The sequence below is a fragment of the Halyomorpha halys genome, unplaced genomic scaffold (genome assembly GCF_000696795.3).
Source record: "Halyomorpha halys isolate HHAL.00 unplaced genomic scaffold, Hhal_1.1 Scaffold612.1, whole genome shotgun sequence".
In the NCBI taxonomy this organism is placed as follows: Eukaryota; Metazoa; Arthropoda; class Insecta; order Hemiptera; family Pentatomidae; genus Halyomorpha; species Halyomorpha halys.
The window spans coordinates 94,249-105,594 of record NW_027114055.1 but is presented as its reverse complement, the minus strand read 5'-3'; the positions used below and the strand labels follow the sequence as shown (position 1 = coordinate 105,594).

General features: G+C 33.7%; 1 protein-coding gene across 4 annotated transcripts in view; it reads left to right on the top strand.

The window, feature by feature from the left end:
- mRRF2 (mitochondrial ribosome recycling factor 2) overlaps positions 1-11,346 on the top strand; it is a 152,760-nt gene that overhangs the window by 52,689 nt on the left and 88,725 nt on the right. For 3 of the 4 annotated variants that reach the window (XM_067051304.1, XM_067051303.1, XM_067051306.1), the window contains exons 5-6: positions 4,284-4,540; positions 9,935-10,156. In XM_067051304.1, the coding sequence (XP_066907405.1) occupies positions 4,284-4,540; positions 9,935-10,156 (479 nt within the window). The remainder of the gene's footprint in view (positions 1-4,283; positions 4,541-9,934; positions 10,157-11,346) is intronic. The other variant, XM_067051305.1, reaches the window with a different exon arrangement.

The following is an 11,346-nucleotide window of genomic DNA, read 5'->3' as shown; positions in this document are numbered from 1 at the left end:
TGGCAGAGGAGGTGGGATAACTGTCCAACTGGAAGACTGACTCATGAGTTCCTCCCAGATGTCAGAAAAAGGGTCAAAAATGAATGGATTGAGACAGACCACTGGACGGTGCAGCTTCTTACAGGGCATGGGAACGTAAATTCAAAGTTACACTTCTTCAAAAAAAGGGATGATCCTAACTGTAACTGCGGAGCCATGGAAGACGTAAAGCATATTATTTTTGACTGCCCTATGTATACTTGTGCCAGACTCGCTTTAGCAGGTGAGTTCTCCTTGCTTGATTGGCTGCCTAAGTCTCTAGAAGAACTCGTGGCAACTCCTGATATGTTTGGGGCATTCAAAAAGATTAATTTGCAATGTTGACGAACCATGACATGATTTACACAATAAAATGAACTATAAATGAAAAATAAAATAAATAAAACATTTGTGAAGTAAATGATTTGGTGGAGTAAATAATCAATTATGTTACCAATCATTTTGTGTAAATCAATTTATCATCCGAATATATTTTATTACTAATATATGTTCAACCTAATTCTAATGGTTAAAGTTAAATTCAGATTAACTGTTATTAAATTATTCGGACCCTGTGGGGCATATGTTCAATTATAAATGACTGAATTTTTGATTAATAAATAAAAACATGAGTGAAACGTTTTTTATGAAATAAACCTTTGCAAGGACGACCATTTGTTCAATGACTGCAGTCTGAGGTAAAGGCAGAGTATGTAGTTATTGATGACTATTAACTGGTTCTTATGTTTACTGAGTGGACTGTATAATGGGACAAAAAATATATTTTAACACTATTGAAATTTACATTGGTTATTGGACTATAGACTGTTATATACATTAAAGTAAGACATATATTGATGAGATTTCTTGTTGCTTTGTTCGTTTTGAGATGATTGTTGGATGATGGTACTGTTGTTGTTTGTTTAATTTCTTTTACCATTATTTCTTATTAATTTGATTCAACAGGAAAATTTATGTTTAGTTTTAAGTTATTCCTCATTAATGATCTTTTATTTTCATTTCATAGACCTTATATGTAAATCTCTCGTTTCAAAATTAGATTATTCTTTTATTTATTAAATTTTAATTTTATATTTTCCTTTCTTTTATTTTCTTCCCATAAACTTTTTTTTTCTTAAACATTTTTCTTTTTAAAATTTTGTAAAGTGCTCAAAATACCCTCATTAATTGAAATGGTGTCTGAGATTTATGCCTGTGTTTTGTAATATCGTAATAACAATATAATAATATAATAATTTTATAATATGCTCGCCCCATCATCATTATGATGCTTATAATTACATCAATTATGGCCCTAGGATTCACTGCAATCCTCCAAATATTAAATAAATATTCACTTCTTATAACGATTCCCAGTTCTGAAAAATGATAAATGCTAGAGGTGGTATCTAGCACAGTTAATCCAATATAAATTTAAATTTGAGTAGTAACAGATTTAAGCTGTGTCAATTAATTCAACCTATCTGCTCCAATCCCATGGTATGTACTTCCAGGAACATATATTAAAATTAATAACCCATAAAACTTGAAAGATGATCTTAATAAATAGTATGTTTCATAACCTAAAATTATTAATTTTATTTTATAGTTACGCTGAAAAGTTCTTCATTACCTGTAGTAGGAAAATAAATAAGCAGGAAGAGAAATAAAATTACTAAATGATCTAAATGGTAAACAAAAATGAAGGTAGGTGGTACTTACTAAACCATCAGTTGCAAATTTTTTGTTAATATAATACTCCCTCTAATTCCATTGATTGTTTTCTGAGGAGATTCCCACACTTTTTAGACTTCTAGATGCCAGGGGTTATTTCAAAGCCGTAATAGTGATTTTAATTTTTTTTTTTCATTTTCGCCCATCTGGCGAGACCCAGAGGTTCTTCCAGAAATTTTCATTTCAAATTCAGTCTCTTCAGTTTTCCCCTGGATCCCCTTAGCAACCTTATCTCTGATGCCATCTCTTTACTCTCATAACGATCTAGAACTGTCCAACTCTCTGTTCCATAGAGCAAAACTGGTAGGAATGTTGATTTAAATACAAGGAGCTTTGATTTTTTGCCTATTTCTTTCATTCATTCTTATGACATTGGAGTTATTTGGGGGTATACGCTATTTCTTTTATTCACTCAATTAAATACTTCATCATCTACTTTCTCTTCTTTGCTAATTATTGTTCCCAGGTATTCATATGCATCTACAAATTTCATAGGTATACTATTACAGGTTAACGTTCTCTCATCATCCCTTCCAACAAGCATAGCCCTGCTTTTTTCAGCATTAATATTGATACCTCTCAACTGGGGCTCCTCACTCCTTTCATTTAAACTATCTTTTGTTTATGCATGATGTCTGCTACTAATACAATCGGGTTGTAAAATAAGTTCGTAGCATTTTTTTACTGGTGATTTCAATAAAAACTTCAGATTCTTGTAAATATTGTTAATCAATTCTATATGACCCATTTTGATCTATTGCATGCTGCCATCTTTCAGGTAATTTTTTAATTCCATCTTCCCAGAACTTCTCAGATTTTTGCGCGATGAACTCTATGTGCATTTTGCAGTACTTGAACTATTTAAAGTGTTTCCAGTTTAGAGAGTTTTGAAGGCCCCAAACTAAGTGAAAATCTGTTGGGGCAAGGTCTGGTGAATAGAGTGGGTGGGGGATCACATTCCAGCCAAACTTCAATAATTTCTGCCGGGTCTGCAAGGACACGTGAGGTTGGGCGTTATCGTGATGGAAAACTATGCCTTTGTGATTAGCCAATGCTTTTGCTCGACCGCTGCCTTTAATTGTTCCAGTATACTGCAGAATTAATGGTCTGGTTGGGCGGGAGGAGCTCAAAATAAAGGACACCTTTCCAATCTCACCAAATGCACAGCATAACCATTTTTGGATGTAATCCGGCTTTTGGAGTCGTTAATGGCAGGTCACTTTGTTTTCCTCAGGACTTTTCCCTCACAATATTATTGTACAGGACCTACTTTTCATCCCCAGTTATCAACCTCTTTAAAAATGAATCATTAACCATGAAAGAATTTCCCATGGAACATGGTGAGGGAGTGAAAAAACAATTTTTCAATTTTTTATTTACTGCTCGCAAATGAGGCAATGCTTCACAATTGCTAGATTTAGGAATATAGATAGATTAATTGAATATAATTTAAAGTTTACTATAAATTATAATTAAATTGATTAAATCTATAGCTTATGATATCTATTTAGTTCATAGTATTAACTTATATAATAAAAATATATGGTAATAAAAAAGAAATAACTTCAGCAGGACTCAATAAATCAACACCAAACTTGGTTTAGGGCTCTATGAACTGCACCAAAGGGCACAAACCAGATCTAATTAAACCGATTAGAACCAGAGATATAAAATAAAAAGTTTGACATTATTTCTTTATTTAAAAACCATATTTCACCCTTATAAAGCCATTAAATCTAAATTTTGTTAATGCAGTTTAAAAGATCAGACATCCAGCTTTCCAATGATTGTATGAAAGTTGGAATTGGATAAAATTTAGGGGAGTTTTGAATGATTTTATGAACAATGATCACCAGAAGAAAAAAAATCCTCCAAATAAATCAAGGTGAAAAATTTCTAATTTTTAGTGAATAGAAAATCATTTAATAAAATCAGTAATATTTTTATCTTGTTCTTCACAAAGAGACAAATTAATTGGCATGTAAAAACCATGAAAAAAATGTATATTTTCTGAGCTATGCACCAAGAATACTTAAATTTGTTAAATTTATAACCGAAAAAATCAGAATAGCCTATACCTTCCCGGAAAAATCCTGAACATTTAGCAAAAAGCCCCTTCACAATTGGATCAACGGTATAATGGTAGCGCACAAAGTACAAACTAACAAATATTGAATTTTATATATTAGATTTATAAACCTATTTTGGAATAAAAATATAGCCTCCATAGTTGAACAAAAGAAGTGGAACAGTTCATATTTTTTTAGTATGTTTGTAAATCAAGACCCTTTTTAAGAAGGGTTAATGGTCAATTACTTTAGAATTGTATTAAATTCAAATCTCTTGACCAATTTATTTTAAAAAGGAAGATTGTCCGGGCGTGGTTAAAGAAAAACTCAAATAGTCGTAAAACTATTTACTATGAGCCATTTATTTGATTATTATAATTGTAATTTGATTATTATTAAATAGTCAATCATTGATCTTCCAATTTACTTTAGTTGTTTTTGTTATTTGTTTCTGTTTTCCAGAGAAATCCTTATTTAGAGGTGTGGTGGATTTAGTTTCTATGAAAAAAATTGTTTGGTGTGATAAAGAAATTTCAGTTTCTGATATCAATGATAAAGATGATCATTATGCTTCAGTGCTGGAAAAAAGAAATCATTTGATTGATCAATTATCAACCTTGGACAATGATCTTGCTGATGTCATTCTGCAAAGTGGATGTTTCGAATCTGTTTCTAGGGAGGAGTTACTATTGTCTATTCGCAAAGTTACAGTTTCTAAGGTAAGAAGGATTTTACTTTTCTGTAAATATTGTAGATGATACATTCAGAAAAATAACGACACTTTTTATTATTGATTTTAAAGGCTGATTATGAGCGATGTGTTTCACTTAGTACCTAATCTGGTTAATACATAATATCTTTAGACTATATGCATTTTAATAATCAATCCCATCAGCATTAAAAGTGGCAAAAACAATTGCTCATTTGTTTTGAGGCTGCTTTACTGGATTCAACTATTTTAAACTATAAGTAGATTTTTATTCGTTTAACATATTTACTTTCACTTACGTATGTATGAAATATAAGGTAAGGAGAAGTATTGTGATTGTAAAAAATGAAAACTCCAGTTTTCAAAGGAAATACACGTTTTTCCCCCCTCAGTTCAAATAACCAAGTCTCACAAAATGGTCTGTTTGAGTGAACAGTTGTAGCTCTAAAACAAAACTGAAATTACATATTTATGACAAGTGTATGGCTGTGGTATTACAGCAATTTTTTTTGTTAAAATCGACTCACTGGTAGTGCTACTTGATTGATTAGGTTTTTCACATTTTTTGATTTTCTTTAAAATCGGTTCTAACGATTTTGATTAAACTCCTCAGTAAAATAATGTTAGGTTCGGTGATCTTTACTCTTGTTGAAATAGTTTAGGTTAAATATAACACAAATAAGTTGAAGTAACTTATTTAATCATGCCAAAGTTTTGGCCAGAATTTTTAGCCTTCATCAGGGCTGTTAGCTTGAAATCTTACCGCCAAGTCAACAACTAAAAACTAAAGCTAAATTAGCTGTAGTTTTGGAAACTAAAACTAAATGTTTAGTTGTTATCTATTTTATAATAACTTATTCTTAGACCTAAATTAGCTATTAGCCGAAATAAGCAACTATTTTTTTTAATTATGAAAAGTTTACTATACCTAAAACTAATTAGTTAGTTTTATATATTGCCGTGTACGGGGCTTCGGGGGTTCTAAGTCCGACTAGGGGTTCCCCATACACATATTATATTGAAATTTATTCATATATTCATGTATTTGTATTATGTATCTCTATCGGTTCCGGATGGGAACCAACTGAAAAAGGATGCGCTATAATTAATTCAAACACTAGATACCATAGACCCTCTCGCCATGGTATGCTAGATATGAGTATCTATAATTAATCATTGAAGTTCTTTTCCAACGGTATCGTGTTCACCAATTTACTATGCTATTATATATGAGGTGGCCTGCAGGGATTCTTAACTATAAAGTACAGTCTTTGTTACATATTTTATATTTACAATCATACATACATTAGTAAGAATAATATGAGAGAGCATGGTAGACTTGTTTCCTTATACTTCAATTGTTATATTATGAATTAAGAAGTACCAGTTGGGATCTTTGATATTTATAATGACTCTTAAGTTATTAATTCTATTATTGCCATTCAAATTACAACAGAAAAGATCTTACTTGTTTTAATGTGCCTGTCAAGCTTGGCTGTGGTAGCGGAGAGATCTTGTGGTCTCGTGTCATTCCGCCCCTTGCCGACGGCCGCGGCTGAATCCCTGCGATGTCTGACTTCCTCCTCTGGCCTCCGACTAGTCAACCATGCTCTCTTCCTCCAAACTCTCCTCTTTCAGGACTGTCCTTGTCCCAGACTGTCTCCTGACGGTCTTCAAGTGGTCCTCTGTTTTTCCTGCACCCTTTTTGCTCCTCCTCTTCCCTCTACTTCTAACTCCTCCCCCTTTCAATCTCCATTCTTTTCTGATTGCCTATCCTATGTTCCCACTTTTTTACTTACCCTTCAGAGGGGGTGGGAAGGTCCAATGACTCGTGAAAGTCGGTCTTTTTCCTCCCTTTCATGTTCAAATTAAGGCGGCTTTCTTCTTTGACCAGGGTCGCTGCATTTTACCCGATGTTTTTAGAGTGGCCAGGTGTGAGATAAGAGCTGCTTAGCTGTTTACCTCTGCCTAGGCGGTCAACCGTCTCCAGGAGTGCATGGGGACACCTGGTATTTACATATATCTATACATTACTTTTAATGTTTTGCCGACTGGGTCTCTGACTAGGCCTGGTGGCTCCTTTGGTATGCCGACAAAAGAAATCACTTTAAGAAATTGAAATTACTTTAAGTACAAAAATTCCAGCTGGTGCCCTCTCATATATATCATTATATAGTTTCAACTACAAACTTCAAACTCTAACAAAAATAATACTGAAATGTGCCCTCCGAAATATTCCTCATGGACAAGTTTGAAATAAAATCCTTTCTGGAATATCGAGCTAGAAAAGTTAAAGAAGGAAGAAAGATGAAGCTCGTTGCTATGCAGAGAGAACAGGGCTATGGTCAGATATGGTGGTGCTGAGAAAGATAAGTGCCCAACTAAGACATGCCATTATCTGTTCCAAAAGACAAACTTATAATAATTTTCTAAAGGAGATAGACTTCAGGTAGGATGGAAATAAGACTCACGCTTTTATTTCAAGGATAAACAAAGAGAAAATTATAGAAAATGAGCCTATTAAAATAGGGAACAAGTTAGTTACTATTGATAAGGATATAGCTGAAGTTTTTTGCAAGAACTATTGCAAGATCAGTAATGTTACTGTCCCAGAAAAGATTAAAAACCAAGACTTATTAGAGGATCCAGGTTGCTTAAATTAAGGTGATAGCATGCTTTTCTGTTTACCCTTTTCAAGATTAGAACTGGATGTTGCCCTGAGCAAACTAAAAATGGGGAAGAGTGCCAGGGAGGTCCAGATGGTCTATTGCCTGAATTCTTGAAAAACTTGGGAGAGAAAGTTAAAGACATCCTTTCAGATTTATAAATATTACATGGAAAAGCCATGTCCCAGCTCAATGGAAGAAAGTGGAGGTACTACCAGTCCTAAAAAATGGAAAACCAGCTGACGATTTCAACGGTTACAGGCCTATCTCTCTCACGAGCACACTCTGTAAACTGGTTGAAAGTATGGTTATAGCGCGTTTACAAGAATATCTTGAGCCAAAAAAACTTCATTCAGACAGACAGGCGGGTTTCAGGAAGACAAGGAACACAGTTGAGCAGGTCATCAGATTCTCTCAGAAAGTGAAAGATGGCTTCCTAAGAAGACAACATATACTTGGAGTGGTTATTGATTTCCAAGCTGGTTTTGACTGCGTATGGAGGAAAAAACTTATTACTAAGTTGAAAGGTATGGGTATAGGTGGCAATCTCCTCTGATGGATTCAATTTTTCCTAGGACAGAGATTTATTAAGGTCCGGTATGGTAGTTCAGTGTCCACTTATCGGCAAACCAAACAAGGTGTATCGCAGGGCTCAGTCCTAAGTCCTTATTTATTCAACGTAATGATTGATGACCTGGTTGAGAAGATAATGATTAATCATCCTGGGATCCAAGTACTTCTTTTTGTGGATGACCTGGCTATCTGAGGAACAAGTTCTAGTATGGGTGGTTTGGAAGAAACTCTAAATAAAGTCATGAACATGCTACACGACTAGGTGAAAGAAAATGGCATGACAGTTAATCCACGAAAAACTATGTTTGAAGTGTTTAGCCTTAGTACAAAAAAAACATGAGGTTAATTTCTACTTTGAAGGTGAAGAACTAATCAGAACTGACAAAGCATGCTATTTAGGGATCACGCTGGACTCTTAAGTTGACCTGGCTAAAACAAATCCATAAAACAACTCGGAAAGGACAATCAGAATTGAAGCTGATGAAAAGGCTAACAGGGACTAAATGGGGAGCATCTCAGGACATACTTAGTACTTACTACAAATCATACGTACGGCCTAATCTGGAGTATAGCGCTGAACTTTTAATAACCTCCTCCAAAGCTTAAACAAAGTTCAAAATAAAGCCTTACGCATAATTAATGACGGTGTGAAATCGACTCCTATCACAGCTATGGAACTCCAAGCAGGTCTTGAGCCACTACAGGATAGGAGGAAGAAATCTGATCTGTGTGAAAAGCTTATGCGACAAGAGGATCACTGGTTGGATTATCGTAAAGCGAGTAATTGACTGAGGTCCTATCGCACTTTTTTTTCAAAAGCTGAGGAAATGCTTCACCAGATAGACCTACTAACTGAGGAAAGGCAGAATATTAGCATCTCCTACATGCCAAAGCACAATTCCACTAAAGTCTACGGGCGACTTAAACTGGCATGTGGTCGGATCAAGAAAGATTGCCCTGAACCTGAAGCTTAGAGCTGCTGCACTAAATTTATGAGCTATACCCCATAGAGCAATGGCTACACATTTATACCGATGGGTCTGCATCCGGTATTAGCAAGGGAGCTGGAGCAGATGTATACTCAATCAACTTTCGACTGTCATTTTCTGTTGGAGCTGGACATGATAATTATGATGCAGAAATGCAGGCTATTTGCTTCGCGATGGAAGCCACTATTGAATGCGATGACGAGTGAAAAGTGCAGAAACATGGCTGCTATCATGAAGAAAAGAGGAAGGACTATAGCTCTGCAGTGGATACCAGGCCATGTTAGTATAAATGGTAATGAACAAGCTGACAAGTAGGTTAAGCTCGGTTGTGCAGAGAACCAGCCTGTTCAACCGCTTTCTTACAGAACAGTAAAATCAATGATAAATTCTTATTGTAAGGACAGGACAAGTGCTAGACAGAAAATTCAAGCGGAAGGAAAGAAGTGGGAGAGCTTACTGCATAAGGATAAACTAATCCCCGGAAATATTAGCAGAGCTGAGAGAGTGGCTTGTTTTCGCCTAGTAACAGGACATGATCAGCTCCAAAAACTCCTCCATCGAATTGGCATCGTAGTTTTACCGAAATGTCTTGTATGCAACATGGGAGACATGGTTGGAGACCATCTTTCAACATGTATTTGTCTAGAAGATATTCAGCAGGATTTGGACCAACTAAGAGGAAAAGTAAAATTGTATTTGACTGCGAGAGGGAAAATGGCATAATAAACCACTTCCTGTGGCATAGGAAAAAAAAACAAAAAAAACTTTTATTATTTCTAATGTATGACCATTTCTGTTTTTACTGGTCAATCCATTTATTTTTTCTAAAATATGATGGTCCCCTTATATGTTTTCAGAGGTGCTGAAAATGAAAATAATATTGATTTTATGATTGTGCTTTAGAATCGATTTACTTTAACTTTTATGATTTCTAAAATATTTGGGTTACCTTATATATTTTCAGGGGTGCTGAGGGGTGGTAATAGGTTCTAAAGCTTTTATGTGAAATGTAACTAGATTTTATTGTTTAAGAAATATTTGTTACTCAAAGCAAATTGTAACTTTAGTTCTAAGGATGGGATCCAAATTACAACATTTGGAAAAATTTTGTTGTGAAATATAATCCTATATTATTTCAATTATAAAATATTGCTTCAATAATTTTTCTTCTTTCAGAAAGGAGTTCCTCTTATTTGTGGCAGCTCTTATAAGAATATTGGAATAGAAACGCTATTGGATGCTGTAATTCAGTATTTACCCTCACCATTAGAATTTTCAGGATATAAAATTCAGGAGTGTTTTAAGAATGATATAATAGGAAAATCCTTCAAAGTCATGCACGATAAGCAAAGAGGACCTCTTGTGTTTTTTCGAATATATTCTGGAAACTTAGAAAAAGTTAGATTTTCATATTTTAATTAAAAATTTCCAAACTTTATCTTATTATTGTGTTTCCAAATAGACTTTGAGCATTAAAGTAATGTATTGAGACCTTAATTCCGAACCTCCTAACTACATTTTTTCACCTAAAGTAGTATTTTGAACGAATCTTGAAGTTTGAAGTATTTATTTATCTGTTAATTTTAAAAACTAAAACGTCTTTTAACTAGTGATTTTTCTTAGACTTTTTTTGGTTCTTAGAACTACCAGTTGATATTAAATGCATAAAACTTCAAGATTTGCTTAGAATTTTACTTTAGTTAATAGGGTTTGGAATTAAAGTCGTACGTGATACATCACGTATAATATACATATGCCTGGATTTTGTTTATATTACAGTATTTGTACAAACAGTAGTGTATTGAAGATTTTTTTGTTTTGATTTGTAATATTCTATTGTTTACTAATTTTGAGTATAGTTCAGAAATTATATTGTAAGAAGAGATGTTAATATATCTGAAAGAAGTTGGTTTCTCAATACTAATTAGGATTTTGTATTATTAGGTGATTACAGAAAATGAAATATCTTAAAAGAATGGGTCAGTTGGCATCTGACTTTCATAGAGTGCGATTCTGATGAAATACGAGAACCTTTTTTTTCTATTTTAGTTATGTACCTTATTTTTATTTATTTTGTTTTTCTCTCTGGTTAATTAATGTAATCAGGCGATGAATTAACTGATTCGTGAGTTTTATCTGAAAACCTCCTAGATAAAAACGATGTAGACCAACATATAGAAGAAGTCAATTAGAAAAAAATAATCTACGAATCCATCGACTTACCTCAGACTTTATCACCAGCTAGAAAAATGGAAAAGTACTATCAGAAATTAACTCCTCTAAAAGTAAGCATTAAATTTAATCATCTAGCTGAAGTAGACCTTTCTATATCAAATATATAATGTACTTATTTCTATATAAAATCTACTAAGCCTATAGCAAGTACTAATGATAATAATAACATGAATATTATGATAGTACAAAGCAAAACTGAGCTTTGCTCCATCAGACCATCTGACAGCCCTTCAAAGTAGAGATGGGATATCGATATCGATATTATCGAAATATCAATATTTTGTCTCCGATATCCGATATTTTGATATTGATATCCAGTAACCGATAATATCGGAATATCGATATTTCCCTTC